At 55.8% G+C, this 18,583-nt stretch overlaps 1 protein-coding gene across 5 annotated transcripts; it reads left to right on the top strand.

The window, feature by feature from the left end:
* The first annotated feature begins 380 nt into the window (after positions 1-380).
* Kcnc3 (potassium voltage-gated channel subfamily C member 3) lies at positions 381-18,411 on the top strand. Of its 5 annotated transcripts, none has more exons than XR_006633502.1 (6): positions 381-508; positions 8,990-10,091; positions 11,846-12,037; positions 12,291-12,417; positions 14,881-14,938; positions 16,019-18,411. XR_006633502.1 is itself a non-coding variant. In XM_045134367.1 (5 exons), the coding sequence occupies exons 1-4, from the start codon at positions 4,153-4,155 to the stop codon at positions 14,895-14,897; spliced, it is 2,232 nt and encodes a 743-aa protein (XP_044990302.1). In that variant the 3' UTR covers positions 14,898-14,938; positions 16,019-18,411. The 5 variants fall into 5 exon arrangements, 2 of the variants coding, with proteins under 2 accessions (XP_044990302.1, XP_044990303.1); XR_006633501.1 differs by lacking the exon at positions 381-508 and adding an exon at positions 4,153-5,073; XR_006633503.1 differs by lacking the exon at positions 381-508 and adding an exon at positions 8,664-8,716.
* The last annotated feature ends 172 nt before the right edge of the window (positions 18,412-18,583 follow it).

The raw sequence follows: 18,583 nt of genomic DNA, 5'->3' as shown, positions 1-18,583 counted from the left end.
GTCTAGAAGGGAGGCAACGTCTTCAGAGTTTGTACTACTATTCCCATGAAGCATCTGGCCTACACTGTATATAATCAAAGGCCCACGCACTACGGGACATCACGGATGTTGTAGTCCACTTCATGTTTGCGCCCGGGCGGGGGTGGCCGTAGCCACAACAAGCGAGGGAGGCGACAGGTCGCGAAGACAGCGACAGGTGGCAGAGGGGGTGGGGAGACGCGAAATGCCTGATATAGGTAAAGGTGGTTCCCAACCCTTGTTCTAAACAGAGGGGACATCATTCCTGCAGACCTTATGTGGTCCTCTGTTCTTTCTCTTGGGATTCCGGACCCCTGGGTCCGCCATAAGGGCGGAGCTTGAAGCCCCCGGGTGGGGGGGAAACCGCACTGCCCCTCCTCCGGCAGTGATGTCACTCCCCCCTTCACTGCCTCTTGCTGTCCAGAGCTGCCAGGGCTGGGTGACCCCTCCCCCATCGCCAACCCCGGATCTCCCCATCCCTCGACTTGGGGTGAGTACGGGGGAGGGGGCGGTGGCTCAGAAAGACAGCTTGAAGCCCAGTTTGGGAGGCGGGATCTTGGGAGGTCCGACGATTACAACTGAGAAATCACCTTCGATTCTGAGCGTGGGAGAGGGGAGCTTGACTAGTCCGGGGGACCCCCACAGTCTCAGCTTTAGTAAGACTTTCCTGGATAAAGTATTGATGGGGTGGAAGTGAGGCGGGGACTAGAAAAGAGTCTCAGGAGTCAGGGAGGGGAACCTTTCCTGGCTGTCAGGGCCTTGGGAATTGGGGAGGGCGTGCCAAGGATGATGGAAGCTGTCCCAAATTAAGCATGGACAGGGCAGGGCAGGGGTAAGGTAAGGGTCTCAAGTGGACCTACCCTGGCCTTCCCTCTCCTGTTGTCCTCTTGCCAAACCCAGTGTCTGTTCTCTCTTTGTCCTTGAGCATGGCTGGTAGGGGAGCTCCCATAACCTACAAGTGAAGCCAGCTCACCAGTCCCCCACACACTTTGGTGAGCTCTTGGGAGGGCCGGGTGGAGGCATCCAAATTTCCGAGGGCAGAGGGAGGTCATAACCTGGCTTGTCCCAGACTCCTCACCTGCAATCTCTTCCCATCTCACCTGATATCTAATCCCATAGTCAGTTTCCACTCTCACCAACTTCCACCTTCTCCCCCACCTTCTGACCTCTGCAAATAAATAAATTAATTAATAATTTTAAAAATGCTAATTTGGTAATTTGAACCCTTACTGGCTCCTGCCAAAAGCAGAAAGATGGAGTGGAGGTGGGGTGTAAGGGCGGATGGTGACTTAGGTCCCTCCCCTAGTTCTTATTTCCAGCCCCACATGTCCACCCGACCCCCGCTTCAACCTGCAGTACCACCCTCAACTGGCCTGTGACTCCTCCTGTACCCTCTCTCTAGTCAAGCTCCTTCCCAGGGCTTTCAAAATTTTGGGGGAACAGACGGCTAGGTAGTGCCTCAGTCTTCTCCTGCCCTGCTGGGTCTCATCCAAGACGGGAGGGCTGCGGGAGGATAGAGGTCCCTGGGATGGGGGCATTGGGACAGCTCAGTCTGGGGAGGGAGGGAATTCTCCTTGGGTTTGCACGACAGGCCCCATTTCTGCGCTCTGCAGTGACGCAGCCTCAAGTCCTGCCAGGATGGGGTCAGTCCAGGCGATGGGAACCCAGAGACCTAAAGAAAAATAGAGAGAGAGAGAGGGGGGGGAGGGAGGGACGGACGGACGGACACAGACAGACAGAGAGGGGGGGGGGAGAAGGGGGAGAAAAGAGGAGAGAGGGGAAAAGAGGGGGGGAGTTGTGAGAAAAGACCAGGTGGTATTGGGTGGGGGATAGTGGAGTACACACACAAATATGGGGAACAGAAACTACGATGGAACTGCAACATAGGGAGTATACAAGCGGCAGCTGTAAAGAGAGATGGCTGGACGTGGAGGCGCACACCTTTAATCCTAGCATTCTGGAGGCTGAGATGGGAGAATAGCGGTGAGTTCCAGGGTTCTAGGTCAGACGAGGACTGAGTGAGAGAGACTACGTCAAAAAAGGAAGGAAGGAAGGAAGGAAGGAAGGAAGGAAGGAAGGAAGGAAGGAAGGAAGGAAGGGAGGGAGGAGGGGGGCAAAATAAAACAAAAAGGCAGGCTGAGATGGGGTGGGGAAAGAGACCTCTGAAGTGGACTGAGACCAGAAGACAGAAACCCAGAGAGACATTCAGGGAGAGAGGAGAGAGAGAGAGAGAGATTTGAGGCAGAACCGGGCTGGAAGCAAAGATCCAGAGAAAGAGAAAGAGACTCAGAAAATGACCAGACATTCAGAGAGATGGAGAGGCAAACAGGCGACAGGGGGACACCAAAAGTCACAGAATCAGGAGCTGGGCTGGTGGGGGAGGGATTCAACCCGGCGCGGCCCTAGCCCTTGACAGGTCCCCTTCGCTCCCGCAGGCGCTTCTTTCCGCCGCAGCCCAGCCCAGCCGCAGCCGCAGCCGCAGCCGCCGCGCCTGCGCACTGCCACGCAGCGCCTAGGACCGCCCCGGAGGCGGGGCCTGCCCACTCGAAGGCAGTCTACCGGGCCTCACTGACTCCTAGCCCCGCCCCACCCCCGCGGGCCCCGCCCACTGCCTCGGGGGACAGGGCTCCTGGCGTTCTGGGCTCTGCTCCTATCTACCTGCCGTGGCGTCAGCGGCTCCCTAGTTCTTTACCCATCTCTTGGCGCTCCAGTGCGCAACTGGAAACTTACCCCATTTTTTTTTTTTTTTTTATTTCGAGGTAGGGTCTCACTCTAGTCCAGGCTGATCCTCCTATCTCTACCTCCCAAGTGCTGGGATTAAAGTGCGCCACCACGGCCGGCTCTCTTACTCCATTCTTAAGGCCTTGTTGACCCTTGGTTAGAGACCTTTATCAATACTCTCGGTTCTAGGTCCCATCCTTCCGGTTCCTTTCCACCCTACTTTCTCTCAAGTTTTAGCACCTCACTTCTTACTTCGCCTCACTTTCCTTCAGCTCATTCAGGAGGCTTTCTACTACTTAGACTCACCTCCCTTTATCTCACCTCATCCGACAGGACACTTTCTCCAGATCCAACCTCAGTTTTGCATCCGCTAGCCTGGCCTGTCATTCCAGCTACTCAGGAGGCTGGGGCAGGAGGATCGCAAGTTCAAGGCCACCCCTGCGCCCGGCCCTTCCCCAGGTTCTATCCATACATTCTATAATTCTTAGGTTTCTCTCATTCCAGCCCTTCTCTTCTCGTCCCAGTTTCCTCTTCCTGTCAGGACAACCCTGTCCCAAACCGCTGGAAAGAGCACTATCTCCAGTTCCCGCCCCCTATCTGAGACCCGCCTCCTCACTGTCCCTGCCCAATCAGGACTATTTCTACTGTCACTGTTTCCCAAACCTGCCCTCTCCATCTACCCCTTCTGGGCTTAAGTGTTCTGTTTATTTCTGTTCCTTCTCAATCCAATTAGATCAGCTTTTCCTGGCCAGTTTGGTTCTCATCCCCCTTTTTTCCCTAGGCTATCAAGTCTCTGTATGTTTTAGGTTGTTTTTACTTTTTTGAGTCAAGGTCTCACGCTTGCGCAGGCTGACCTGGAACTTACTGACCTCGAACTCACATCGATACTTCTACCTCAGCTTCCTGACATACTGGGGTTAAAGGCATGTTGAGCCACCACGCCCGGCTGTTTATTTATTTATTTATTAAGACGAGGTCTTATGTAAGCTCTGGTTGTCTTCTAACACACTATGTAGCTGACAATGACCTCGAACTCCTGAGCCTTTTGCTTCCACCTCCCAGGTACTGGGAACACTATGCCCGGTTCTCTCTTTCTCCTATCTAGCCAGCCTTTCTCCTCTCGGTGCCGCGGAGCTAGGCATCCTTCGCTTCCCTCTGACGCCCCGCTCCTCCTCGGAGAATCCAATTAGTGAGCTCTATGTGCGGCCCCGCCTCCTCCAGGTAGGCCCTGTTAAGAGTTCTTCCGTCATTAGCCCCGCCTACCATCCGTCAGGCCAATCTGTTCAGAGTCCCGCCCCTTAAACGCAACCCAATCACGTCCGTCTCCGCCCACCCATCACAACCAATCAGATCTCCTTATTCCTCGGAGCCCCACCCCCGCGGCCCCACCCCCGCGGCCCCGCCCCCCGTCCAATGCTGAGCTCAGTCTGCGTGTCGTCCTTCCGCGGGCGCCAGGGGGCCAGCAAGCAGCAGCCGGCGCCGCCGCCGCAGCCAGCCGAGTCCCCTCAGCCGCCGCCGCCGCTGCCGCCACCGTCTCCGCCACCGCAGCCGCCGCCGCAGCAGCAGCAGCCGCCAGCGCCGCCGCAGCCTGAGCAGCCCGGTCCCGCCGCGTCCCAGGCGGGCACCCCGGTACCCCGAGGGCCCGGGGACCCGCGCGCCGAGCCATGCCCCGGGCTGCCGGCGGTGGCCATGGGGCGGCACGGCGGCGGCGGTGGCGACAGCGGCAAGATCGTGATCAACGTGGGCGGCGTGCGCCATGAGACGTACCGCTCCACGCTGCGTACCTTACCGGGGACGCGGCTGGCCTGCCTCACCGAACCCGAGGCGGCCGCGCGCTTCGACTACGACCCGGGCACCGACGAGTTCTTCTTCGACCGGCACCCGGGCGTCTTCGCCTACGTGCTCAACTACTACCGCACGGGCAAGCTGCACTGCCCGTCCGACGTGTGCGGACCGCTCTTCGAGGAGGAGCTGGGCTTCTGGGGCATCGACGAGACCGACGTAGAGGCCTGCTGCTGGATGACCTACCGGCAGCACCGCGACGCCGAGGAGGCGCTCGACTCTTTCGAGTCTCCCGACTCGTCGGGCTCCGCCAACGCCGCCAACGCCTCCGGGGGAGCCCACGAAGCGGGACTGGACGACGAGGCGGGCGCGGGCGGCGGTGGCCTGGACGGGGCGGGCGGCGAGCTCAAGCGCCTGTGCTTTCAGGAAGCGGGCGGCGGCGCCGGGGGACCGCCAGGGGGCGCGGGCGGCGCGGGCGGCACGTGGTGGCGGCGCTGGCAGCCCCGCGTGTGGGCGCTGTTCGAGGACCCCTACTCGTCGCGAGCCGCCAGGGTGAGCTAGCCTCTCGGGGCTGTCCTCCTGTGTGGGGTGGTCCCCGGGGTTCCCCCTCCCCTGCCCTACCCCAGTGCGCCTAGGAGCCATGGGTCTCCCACACTCTTCCCCTAGTTTCCCCTCAAGACACCCTTCCAACCTGCACAGTCTTCCCAGCTCCAGAACACCCTTAGAAACTCCCTCCCAATCTCGCCTTGATACCCCCCTCCCGAGCAACCTCACCTCATCCCCATTTTTCCCGGACACCTCTGAGACATCCCTCACTCAGTCCTCAGAATATCCTCAGCCCCTCATCCCCACCGCAAATAGTCACCCTGTCCCAATCCTCAGTGTCGTGTCCTAGGCCCTGCCTGGGAAATCTGCCCTTGCAGTTACCTCACACCTTCTCCCAGTGTTCTCTTCACCCCCCCCCCCCCCATTTTCCCTAGGCTTGACTTCCAGAATATCTGTCTCTTCAAGTTTGGGTCTTCTGATTTTGATCCCTTCCTTCTGCTCTCAAAATCTGAGAAGATCCTCGCTCCCACCTCAGGACACCTCTCCACCCCTTGTGGCAGCCTCTCTGAATTCTCAAACTGCTGGCTCCAGCCAGGACACTTCTCCACACCTTCCCTGCAACACCACGTCTTGGGACACCCTCCTTTTTGGAATTCCTCTTCACCACCTCCTCGTTCCTGTCCCTTCTCCGTCTTCTATGTCAAATAACTCCTCTCCCAAAGACTTCCCCAGAAAGCCCAGACTTCCCAAAAGTGGCCCGCACTGCCTCCTCAGTACTAGAGCAGTTTAGGGGCCCCCTAGACTATGCATTCTTTCTCTAGTACTTGTAGTATGACCCTTCCCCCATTCGCATAAGCTCCCAACATCTCCCTCCACTCCAAGCACACACTCCATATCTCTGGGACCCTTCACCCTCCATCCCTAGTTACTTTCCCAGTCTGCCAAGTGCTCCTGAAGTTGATCTCATCTTAAATCTCTAGACTGCCCCCCCCCAACCAAGTCGTCAACCTAGAAACCTCTCAAAATAGCTTTGTTCTTTCTCTCCTTTGGGACCACTTCACCTGCCCAGTTCACCTTTCTCAGCCTTGCTCTGTCTCCCTTTCTCTAGCCTCTCTCCTCTCTGAAGCCCACCAGGGACCTTTTATTGTCTTTTCCTCTACTTAAGGGACCCAGAGTCCTCACCCTTCCTCTTCCCTCCTACTTACTTACCTCCCTCAAAAGCCCTAGATTTCCCCCCCCCCCCCGCCAAACATCTCTTCATCTCTTTTGATAAACTTTTTTTAGTCTAAATAACTTCCCAGGCTCATGTCTACCCTCCTGGGAGTTCTCCCTAGAATCTTTTCCAAACTTCCTCCCTGTCCCAAAGACCAGGAGGATGAATAGGTAGAAAAAGTTAACTGGGGGGTGTACTTAAGCAAAGGGAGAGAACTGGCAACAGAAAAGGAGAACGGTCCTAGGGCCCCTTTTCAGGCTTCTGGTGGACCCAGACCCCAGTGGAGCCTCGCGCCCCCTCCCCCGCTGGCCGCGTCCCGGTCCGGGAAGGACGCCGATCCGCAGTGCCGCAGTCGCGCCGGGGGAGGGAGGGGGCTGGACTCGCCGCCGTAAAGTTTACTCCCCAGGAAACGCTGAGTTGGCAACATTTGGTATTGAGTGTGTTTGGGGGGAGGGGAGTTGGGGAAAGAAGGAATGCAGAAGGGACATGGCCCCAGGTGACCCTTCTGGACTCTGAGCATCCCCACTTCCCATGGCCCTAGGCGCCCTCTCCGCCTGTGACCCCATTGAAGGGTGGTGAGGCTTAAAGAGAGGATGGAGGTGGAGTCTTGTGATGCTCAGGCTAGGGGTCAGGAGGGCTATGGAAATCATTCGTTTATTGCACACACGTTTTTTGAGTATCCGAGATGTGCCAAGTAATTACCATCCTCCGAGTGGGTTGCTGCTTGCAGGTAGCTCCCTTAAGACCACCGCCAAAACCTTCCAGGGTCCTGCCCTCCCAGTCCCCCTCTCTTTCTTTATAATCGTTCCTTTTCCTTTTGACAGGGACTTGGTGCCCTCTCATCCCTCCTGTATTTGAGTCATCCCGGGGTAAGAGGGGTTCAGCTAGCCCTGGAGTTTGGGTACTCCAGGGGGTGCCCACTTTTTTATGCGTCGCGGGAGGGAAGGAGTTAACAAATTTCTGGCTCACCAAACTCTAGGTCTTGCGGCTGCGCGAAGGCTGGCTAGGCTACAGCCTGCCAGGGGTTAAAGTGGCGCCCCGGCTACTGCGGCTGCGCACTGCGGCGCGGAGCTGTCCGTGGTACTGACCACGCGCCCCGCCCCCCCGGTCCTGCCGGCCTGCCCGCCCCCACTGCGGTGCCGCAGCCTGAGCGGAGGGGGTGGGGAAGCATCGGGCATGCGCTCTGCGGAGGCCTCTGGCCTCTTCCACCACTGCGGAGAAATCAAGAGTGTACAGACTGCTGTGTCGACCCCCTAGATAAGCCTCAGGGCCAGGGCCCTCTCTGTGGCCCAGCCTTGTCTCCCCAATCTGGCCTTCAGTTTAAAAGTCCATGCGCTGCCCATCTGATGCAAGCCTTCTCTTTGCCCCAGCATCTGTCTGCTTCCGTTTTAGACACCCACTCTTACTCCTTCCCCTCTACCTAGCTGATAAAACTCGTCATTATTCTTGTGGCCCTGACCCTTGGTGCCACCTTTTTAAAATGTCTGTCATTCCCCACACCATTGTGTAACAAGATTCTGGGTCTTTGATATTCCTAAGCTACCCACCCTCCAGTTCTCTGGCCCTTCCCATGTCCCCAAAATTTAGGCCCCTAACTCTTTTCAGAACCCAAGACCTCCTGGTCCTACCCTCTTTAGCCTCTGTGCTTTTCATGACCTTCAAGGTCTTCTCTTTTCGGAGCCACGGTCTCCCCTTGTCCACTCTTGCTTCCTGCCCCATACCTGCCTAAAGTCTTCTGCCACATCTGTCCCTTTTTGAATGCCTGGACATTGGCACTGGGGTCCTTAACTCTTGGTGGGTCTGTGACCTCCCATCCTCCCCCCCCCAAACTACTAACACACACCATACCCTAGTAACAGCTTAGATCTTACTGTGTTCCAGGCACTGGGCCAAGCATTGGTTCTGGAGGCAAGCCTTTTTGTACAATCACCTAATCTCCATAAAATCCCATTAGAATTTTTAAGATCCAGACAGCATAGTTCTTTCCCAAGTTTGGCAGATAAAAAGGCATATTAAAACACAAGTTTGTGAGGCAGGGCTTGTGACATAGGCCCATCCTGTCATCTCAGGTACACTGAAGGCTGAGGTCGAAGGGTCCTAAGGACAGGCCAGCCTGGGAAACTTATTGAGAGATGCTGTCTCAGAATTAAAATTAGAAACAGGGCTGGGACATAGCTCAGGGACAGAGCTCTACCATGGCATGCATTAGGCCCTACGTTCAATCCCTAAGGCAGTAAAACAAAACCTGAGCTTTATTGCTGCAGTCATTTGTATGTACATACTTGCCTATTCCCCTTTTCCCTTCCCTCAGCTCCATGCTGAGCCCTACAGCCTCTCAGATGTGAGGGGGAATGATCTAGTTCCTCTTGCTTGCATCCTATAGGTGAACCCTCAGACCTTGCCGAGGAGCCCCAGAGATAAAAACCCAGGGACCAGGTACTGACAGGAGGCAGTCTAGGGGACAGAAAGATGACAGAAAAGCTTGTTCTAGGGAAGCTGTGGTCTTTCTACTGGATCTACTATGGACAGCTCTTGCCTCTGCCTCTTTTCCTTATTCTCCCCATTTAGGGGACAGAAGGGGTGCCAGAAGTTGAGGAGCAATGGGGTTTGGGCCCTGGAGGCTGGGGACAGTGGGTGCTGGAATTGTCCTTAGATGCTGATGAATGTGATGCGTGGGTCACCTCTGCTCTCTCTCCTGCCTGCCTGCAGTATGTGGCCTTCGCCTCCCTCTTCTTCATCCTCATCTCCATCACCACCTTCTGCCTGGAGACACATGAGGGCTTCATCCACATCAGCAACAAGACGGTGACACAGGCCTCTCCAATCCCGGGGGCTCCCCCAGAGAACATCACCAACGTGGAGGTGGAGACAGAGCCCTTCCTGACCTATGTGGAGGGCGTGTGTGTGGTGTGGTTCACTTTTGAGTTCCTCATGCGTATCACCTTTTGCCCAGACAAGGTGGAATTCCTCAAGAGTAGCCTCAACATTATTGACTGTGTGGCCATCTTGCCCTTCTACCTGGAGGTGGGCCTGTCAGGCCTCAGTTCCAAAGCCGCCAAGGATGTGCTGGGCTTTCTGCGAGTAGTCCGCTTTGTCCGTATCCTGCGCATCTTCAAACTGACCCGACATTTCGTGGGGCTGCGGGTGCTGGGCCACACGCTCAGGGCCAGCACCAATGAGTTCCTCCTCCTCATCATTTTCCTAGCCTTGGGAGTGCTCATCTTCGCCACCATGATCTACTATGCGGAGCGCATAGGCGCAGACCCAGATGACATCTTGGGCTCCAATCATACCTATTTCAAGAACATCCCCATCGGCTTCTGGTGGGCTGTGGTCACCATGACAACACTGGGCTATGGAGACATGTATCCCAAGACATGGTCCGGAATGCTGGTCGGGGCGCTGTGTGCCCTGGCAGGTGTGCTGACCATCGCCATGCCTGTGCCTGTCATTGTCAACAACTTTGGCATGTACTATTCTCTGGCCATGGCCAAACAGAAGTTGCCCAAGAAGAAAAACAAACATATCCCACGGCCCCCGCAGCCCGGATCGCCCAACTACTGCAAGCCAGAACCCCCGCCTCCACCACCTCCTCACCATGGCAGCGGTGGCATAAGCCCCCCGCCACCCATAACCCCGCCCTCTATGGGTGTGACTGTGCCTGGGGCCTACCCTCCAGGACCCCACACGCACCCCGGGTTGCTCAGGGGGGGCTCGGGGGCTCTGGGCATCATGGGACTGCCACCTCTGCCGGCCCCTGGTGAGCCATGCCCTCTGGCTCAGGAGGAAGTGGTTGAAATCAACAGGGCAGGTGAGGCTGGGGTAGGGTGGGGAGACCTGTGGGTGAAGGGTATTAGGGAGAGCAGGATGTGATCTTGGGTTGAGAGAGACAGCGGTGGTAGGCAACTGAGGGGGAAGAGAGAAAAACAGCTAGAGAGCCAGAAATGACACACAGCCTCAGACGTGGGTTTCATGTGACAGGGAGTTGAGGATGCAGCCTTGCAGCCAGTCTGTTCAGAGGGACAACTGAGGCAGAGGCAGCAGGAGGCATGGTAAAAGGTTTTGAGAGAAAGATAATCTGGAAACCAGGCATGGTGGTACACACTTGTGAGCCTGGCACTTGAAAAGTGGAGACTGGAGAACAAGGAGTAGTAAAAGGCCACAGTGGGCCACGTGAGATTCCAAAACCTGAGAGATCAGGGTGAGTTGGGCGTTCAGCTCCACAGGGAAGGCTGAGACAGGATTGATTGACACAAGTTTAACACTACCCTTGGTTACATATCCTGACCCTGACTCAAGTAAGAAAACAAAACAAATGGGGAAATCCAGGCGTGGTAGCTAATTCCTATAACCCTCATTCTGGGCAGGTGGAGGTACGAGGTCAGGAGTTTAGGATCATCCTCAGCTACATAGCAAATTTGAGATCCACTTGTGGTATATGAGACCCTGTCTCCAAAAGAAAGAGGCTAAGAAGCTTAGAGTCAACTGGGAGCCAACAGCGTGGAGACTTGAGTGAAAGAAGGGAGAAAAAAAATTACTGGACATTGGAAAGAGGAGAGTGTCTAGGACCCATCAAGAGGGAGGCCAGAGAGGAAAACACAAGCTGGGATGCAAAAGTCCGCTTGGACACTTAAGACCCTGATCTAGCCAGGTGGGATCTGCAGAGGGCAGCATGAGAGAAGAGAGGTCCTCAGAGTGCTCAGGAAGAGAAGAGACAGCCAGATGTGGTACACCCCTGTCATCCCAGTACTCTGGAGCCTGAGGCAGAAGGATGGCAAGTTCAAGGCCAGCCTGAGCTATATAATGAGACCCTGTCTAAAACAACAAAACAGGCAGGAGATGAGGCCAGAGGAGGGGGGAGAGATGAAATTTGATGTAGGTGCCTGCATGCTTATATGTGTGGTGTCTTGTGGGCGAGTGTTTCTTGGAGGTAGTGATTTGGATGTCCTGGAAGAGGGAGGTGCCCCCCCCACCTTAAGTAGGTCAAGAAAAGGAGCTGGGCCGCCGGCCCCCTAGCTCACTCCCTCAGCCGCTGACCCAATTTTACATCTATTAAAAATAGCTCAAGTCAGAGCCTAGGGGACCCCCGCCTCCTCCCTCATCTGTCACCTTCCCAGCCCTTCCCCACTGTGTCCTTTCCAGCACCCCAAACATCCCTAAACAGATACTTCCTAGCCTGTGACATCCTTCTTCGGCATTCTTTCCTGGCTAGACCCAGCACCCATCATTTTTTTTTTCTTGAGCTAGGATCTTGCTATATATGTAGTCCAGGCTGGCCCCAAACTCAAGATACTCTTGCCTCAGCCTTCTGAGTGCTGAGATGAAAGGTATGTGCAGCCATTCTGGGCTCATGGTGCCCATTTTGTTTTCCCTAGTTACCTTCCCAGTGTCGTTATGACTCTCCAGTCCTTACAAGTGCTACCTCCATATCATTCCACACTGCTTCCAGCCCTCTCCATCCTCCTCAGTGCCTCTGGAATCACCCATTTCCATGCCCATTCTGGAACCTTCCTCCTCTCCAACGCCCTCCACTTGCTCTTCTGTGTTTGACTCCTTGCTTGGCAGATCCTCGCCCCAATGGGGATCCTGCAGCAGCTGCATTGGCCCATGAGGACTGCCCGGCTATTGATCAGCCAGCCATGTCCCCAGAAGACAAGAGCCCTGTCACTCCTGGGAGCCGGGGCCGCTACAGCAGGGACCGAGCCTGCTTCCTGGTCACCGACTACGCCCCTTCTCCTGATGGCTCCATCCGGAAAGGTGAGGCACCCTTCAGGGGCTCCCCTGGGGATCCTCCCTCTCTCCCCTGCCCAGGGGAGGGAGGGAGATGGGAGAGGGGCTGGACTTCCTTCCCTTCTCTTTTCAGTCCCAAACTTCCTCCTTCCCCAACCTCACTCCCATTTCCCCCAACCCCCTTGCCCCAAGTCTCCTTACCACAGACCCCTCATCTATCTTTATTTCATCTCCATCCCCTAACCCACCCCGACTTTCTGGCCTCTTCCCCCACCCCCAGCCACCGGTGCTCCCCCACTACCACCCCCAGACTGGCGTAAGCCAGGCCCCCCAAGCTTCTTGCCCGACCTCAACGCCAACGCTGCAGCCTGGATATCCCCCTAGTGGACGAACCCCCTCCCCCCGGGGTAAGTAGCCCCCCATGTTCCCTCTTGACTCCCCTTCCCTCCCTCCCGACTAACCCCTTTGAGATCATGTAGCTCCCACTGACCGAGACTCCCACACCCTTGCATCGTCCACAGTTGCACCCAGCTCCTGACAATGATCCCCATCCAGCTGCCCCAGGACTTCCCAGGCCCTCACTAACCCTGGAGAACTCATCCAGCCCTTTCCTACCCTTGAGCCCTGACCCGTGCACCACCCTCACGACTGACCCAGCCCCTGCCCCCAGCATCTCTCTCTGCTCCTCCCTGAGTAGCTTTTATCTGGTTGGGAACATGGGTTGAATATCTGGACATTTCCAGGTTCAGAGTGGAGTGAGCCAGACAGAGTCACTGTTCTCTTGAGAGCAAGGCCAGTGTAGCCAGCATGTATGTCCTCCCCATCTGGGCTGGGTTCAGCCTAAGCAAACCTGGTCCTCTAGGAGGTCCTCTGTGACCAGGTGGAAAATCGACACAGACCTAGCAAGCGAGACACAGGAACACAAAGTCAGAGGAACAAGCATAGCTTCTGGGGCTGGTGAGGACATCAAAAGGAACTTCTGATGTCCTTGGTAGGCTAGTATTCTTACTGAGAGCCTGACATGTGATTCCACTCAACTAAGATTTAAGGAGCCCTCACCTGCAAAGGCCCTGAGACAGGGGGACCAGAAGCAAGGTGAGACAGGAAAACAGGTGCAAGCTGGAGGCGAGGGACCTTGCCCATTGGACTGGGAAGGCAAGGCAACTCTGCGTCATGTGGGCATGGCTGAGGCTCAGATGGCATCAGGAAGATGGAAAGAGGGACAAGGACTAAACTGGGCCAGGGCTGTGGGAATGGAGGGAATGCATGAAGAGACAGCCAGAGATCAGGACTCCAGAGGGACAGGGCAAGTTGGGCATGGTAGTACACATCCGTAATCCCAGCACTGGGAGGTTCGGGAGTTTGAGGCTAGCCTGGGATATAGATGAGACCCTGTTTAAAAAAAAATAAAAGCCTCTTTTTATTTTGTTTTGTAATTTTTATTTTTTATTTTGAGAGAGAGAATGGGTGCACTAGAACGTTCTGCTGCAAATGAACTCCATACGCATGTGCCCCTTGTACACATGTGCAACATTAAGAACTTGTGTCACTGTGTGCATCTGGTTACATGGAGATTTGAACATAAGACTTTGCAGGCAAGCACTTTAATCACTAAGCCATCTCTCCAGATCTAAGCCTTGTTTTTTATCCACTATATTTTAGGGTGACTTGTTAGAAAGCAAGAAGTGACTGTTACAACTGGCTTGCCATGAAATAGGAGAAAGGTTCACTTTCAGAATCTTGTTCCTTACAGCCAGCCCCAGACTTACTCAAATGGTCTCACTCAAGTTGTCTCCGTTTCCATCCCAGCCTCTCAGGTGCTGGGATTTCAGGCCTGTTAACACTATACCTAGCTTTGGGAAGATGGACATGAAATCTAAAAGGGAGAAAGGGCAGGAGTAGCAAGGGAACAGGATGGAGGTACTTGGCTGCTACAGCAACTGTCTAGAATCCACATTGAGGGGGTAGAGGTGTGGCTCAGAGGTAGAGCTCCTTCCTAGAATCCACAGTGAGGGGCTGAGGTGTGGCTCAGAGGTGGAACTCCTGTCTAGAATCCACAGTGAAGGGCTGGGGACGTGGCTCAGTGATAGACCACCTGCATTGAATGACGTTTCATAGATATCACAGAAAGGCTTGGCTAACTGGAAGTACACAGCATTAGCAACCCAGGATTAGGACTCTAGCCCAGAGGGGCCTGCATACCTCTCGCCTTTCTTCCACCTACCTCCTAGTTCCCTGGCTCTCCCGATCACCCTCCATGTTCATCTTGTCACTCCTTTCTGCCTTCTTGCCCCTCCTCCCTGCCTGCCTCCAGACCTTTGTTCCTCACCCCAGGTTGAGGGGCCCCCTGTGGGATGGCGGTGGGGGTGGGGGAAGCAATGGACAAGGTGGGAATATGATGGGGGGGGGTGGGAGAGGCCCTTGCTTTTCTTGCCTATAATGCCAAAATCCATTCATTGAACTCAAATAATGGTTGGAGCTGATGGGGCCGACTGAATTGTCTGCCCAGTGTCCTGTATATTTCCTCCTGCCACTCCCCCTTCCTGACTGTCCTGCCCTCAGAACCTTGCTCCTTCCTGGCCTTGTCTCCCATTGGCCAGTAACCTCCTGAGTCCTACTCTTCCCTGTCCTTATTCCAGTCCTGGGTCCTTTCCCTTCCTGCCCCAGTCTCCCGGAAGCTCCTTCCATATTTGATGTTTCTGGCTATCCCCATTTCACTGCTCCCATCCACCCCTGGAAAACACCAGAGAGGAACAAGAGATCCCGGCGTTTCTCCGTCCCCCCAACCATGAGGCTGTGTTGGAGGGTTCCCCCCACCATCCATCCTCCTCTTATTCCCCTTCCGTGACTCTCTGTATTTCTGTCCCCAGCTCTTGTCACCGCCTGAGACCTCGCGAGACCCTCGGGTCCCCCTGTCCCTCCCCCCAGGTTAGCAATTGGGAATGGCTGGGAGGGGTGTCCACAAGGCACTGGGCTTCCACCCCCAAGCCCTCTCCTGCAGTAAAGTCATCACCTCCCAGCAGCCCCCCTTGGGCTGCATAGAAGAGCTGTTCAAGTCCCCCAACTGTGAATGTCCAGGCAGTCATTTACCCACTCACCCAAGCTTGTCCTGATTTGGGGTGGGGGAGTTCCAGGATCTGTGTGCCCTTAGTGTTTCCTCTCACCTGAGTCCCTTTCTCCATACCTGTCCTGCAGCATTGCCATTTCCTGGACCATCCTGGACCCTTAAAAGATGCCCAGACCAAATATGATGGTTCACACCTGTCATCCTGGCTAATATTAGGCCAAGGCAGAAGGATTTCTGCTATTTTGAGGCCAGCTTAGGGTACCTAGTAAGATTGAGGCTGGCCTGGGCTACATAGTGAATTTGAATTTGATGCCAGCATGGGCTACAGAGTGAGTTCCATCCAGGCTAGCCTGGGTTGCATGGTGAATTGTGTAGGCCAGCCTGAGTTAGATAGAAAGTTCCAGACAATCCTGGGCTGCACAGTAGGCTGGCCTGGGCTGTTTAGTGAGCTCTGATCTCAAAGCAAAAGCCTGGTGAGCCTGCCTCTCCTGCTGCCCTTGGCATTCAGCCCCTCTCTCCACCAGCTGCTGCCTCGCACATTCTAAGCCCTCCCCATGGCCCTGCTGCGCCCCATTCTGCCTGCCACCCATTCCCTGCCTTTGGGCCTCAGACCAGGGACCGTGGGGAGGGGGAGGGAAAGGGCAGGTGGGAAGGGGAGGCTGGGTGGAGCTGCCTCCTAATCCTGTCTCCCCCCCCACCCCTGTGTCTGAACCTTGTTCGTGGACACCGACTGACTCTCGGATTCTTCACTTCTCTCTCCACCTCCTTCGTCCACCTGTCTTGTCTCTCTCTGTCACTGTCTCACTGGGTGTCCCTTCCTCCCTCTCATCACTTCCTCCCTACCTTCCTCCTTCATCCTGTTTTGGGTCTCTGTCTGACCCTCCCCCTGGATCCCCATCTCCACTCTCTCCCACCCCTTGTTTCTACTCCCCTTCCCCCAGGTTACGAGAAGTCCCGCAGTTTGAGCAGCATCGCGGGGCTCAGCGGGGTGTCCCTGCGCCTGGCGCCCCTTGCCACCCCTCCTGGCTCACCCAGGGCTACCCGCAGAGCTCCTCCAACCCTACCTTCCATCCTTTAGTGCTCCTCTTCCTCCATGGGGGGACTTGGGGGGTGACCAGGAAGAAGGTCGAGGAGCTGGGTGTGGTGGTGGAGCAACTTCTTTTTTAAGTCAAAGTCACTAATAATATGCAACTGAGGTGAGGACGCCAGCAGACAGCCCCGGGCCCCTCATCCCACATATAAACGGCTCCCCAGGATAAAGGGGAAGGGACCGGAGCCTGTCCCCCCAACTCTTCCCACTCCAAAACAAAGCCTTCTCAGGTCTCCATGAGCCATAGGACATCCCTGCCATCAACTCATGTAAATAATTCTAAATTATGCCAATGCCATCTGGGGGCATCCTCTTCCCAGTTTGCATGCCTCCCCGGGCCCTGTGCACCGCCGCCTCCTCAGCAATAAGCCGCCAGGAGCTGCACAAAGCCGCAAGTTCCAGAGGAGGACACGGGGAGCTGAAGGGGTTTGGTTAGCTTGTAAGGCTCTCCTGGCTTCCTAACCCTTCACTCCAGGAGGACGACCCCACCCATCACGAATTGATTCAGGAAACAAACAAAAACCCAAACTTGTAGAAACTGTAGGGGAGGAAGAAGCGTGGATTGAGGTGGGCAGCAGGGGCTGCAGATTTCTCTGGAGGGTTCCACTCCGTCTCTCTTCAGCTGCCTTTATTGCTGCATGACTCGGACCTCCCATCCCCAGATCCTCCACCTGTCCCCAGGACATGAGACCTGCACCCTAGAATTCCTGAGATGGGCCCTGGCACTCCCCCCACCCCCGCCCACTTCTGTGCAACCCCTGGGCCCCAGCTGCTTTGCGGGGGCTCTTAACAACCCGTCGGAGTGCGCCTGCTCTTCAGCTCTCTTCTAGCCTTTGGGATGCTGCTCCAAGCCCTTCCCAGATCCCTGACTTTGCTGGTACATCCCATATCCTCAAGGCTGCCTATCAGACAGCTCTGACCCCTCTCATTAGACTCACACGCTCTAGGCTCCTCTGACTCTAGAACTTTCCATATAGGCTCAGCCTCTCTGCAATTCCAGGGAGACACCTAGCCAGTGTCCGTATTTAGGCTATTCCACCTTCACCCGAAAGCCTCTTCCCTGGATGGTGCCAAAAGGTACCCTCTTTTTATACGGCCACCAGTGTTTCTCACAGCGTGGACTTGTGTCCCTTCGTGGGCTATAGTTTGCAGACTGGAAACAGTTGTTTCCAAAGATGCCTGATCACATTCGGCTCGAAGAACCAGGCATTGCTGCGCCGTGTATTTAGGCCTTTAAAAGCATTAGTCATTTAAAGCAAGCCAAGGCTGAGGGTGTAGCTCAGCGGTACAGCGCTTGCCTAGCATGTGCAAAGTCCTGGGTTCCATCCCTGGCACCAAACAAAGTCCCAAAGTCATCCTAGATTGTGGCCTGCAGGAGAGATGTGGCCACTCCCACCTCCGCTGGGATCTCATCTGCCCTTCCCAGCGTTCCTGGCCCACCAAGCCCCACTCAGGCCAGTGGGACAGTATCTCAGCTCCCATCCTGACTTCAGGATGCTACCTCCCCCAAGCCCACAGGCTACACTGGTCCCAGAATCCTTAGCTAATTGAGCTAATCCTTAGCCCCTTTTGGAGCTAGGGTGAATTAGCAACCTACCTTACTCCCTCTGCTCCCATGGCCTCAGGGACACCCCCCCACTGCCACCCGAGGGTGGGTGATGGCGTCCCCGGTTATGATTCTTGATGCATTGATTCCTATGCAAGGGGCATTTTGAGGACCCCCATCTTTCCCTCGGACCCTAAACCCTGGTGAATCAGGGGTTGGGGGGTGGGGCGGGCTCTGGTGGGGACTGGTAAAGGGCTAGGGGCTTCAGACACCAGGGTATGGGGTGGGTACTGACGATGTTGCCAAAGGGTTCAACTTATTTCAACAGCCCCTATTTCCTCCCCCCTTTTCTCCCCCCAAAAACCTAGTGGGGCGGGGAAATGGGGTGAGGTTCTTTTCCAAAGGGTACTGACCTCTTCCCATCATCTCCCCCCAGTTCACCACACGTATTCTGCTTAAAAACACACACACACTCTTATCATTAACGTCTACAAAACGTGATTTTCGTCCCCACCTCTGCATACCCTCAAGTCAACAGTGTGGGATTCCCGGGAGGGTCAGCGAGCAAACAGGACTGCTTCCTAGTCCGGCTCTCCCTTTTCCTCCCGGCCGCCAGGGTGCCTGCAACTGCACGCATGCGCTGCATGATGCGCCCCCCACACGCATGTCGCGCCCCTCCAGCGCTCCGGGATCGCACGGACAAGGGGCCGGGGCGGGGCGATTGGGGAGGGATGATTGGCAGGGGGCGGGGTTTCCTGAGCTCAGCGGCTCCCCCCTCCCCAACACACACACAGCAATAAGTTTCTCTCACTCAAAAGTGGGCGGGGCGGGCCTGGCCTGTCGATGGGGAGGGGCGGGCTAAGGGGCGCT

This window comes from Jaculus jaculus, chromosome 14 (assembly GCF_020740685.1).
Source record: "Jaculus jaculus isolate mJacJac1 chromosome 14, mJacJac1.mat.Y.cur, whole genome shotgun sequence".
NCBI lineage: Eukaryota > Metazoa > Chordata > Mammalia > Rodentia > Dipodidae > Jaculus > Jaculus jaculus.
Note: the sequence above shows the minus strand (reverse complement) of the source record. Positions and strands in the feature narration are given on the sequence as shown.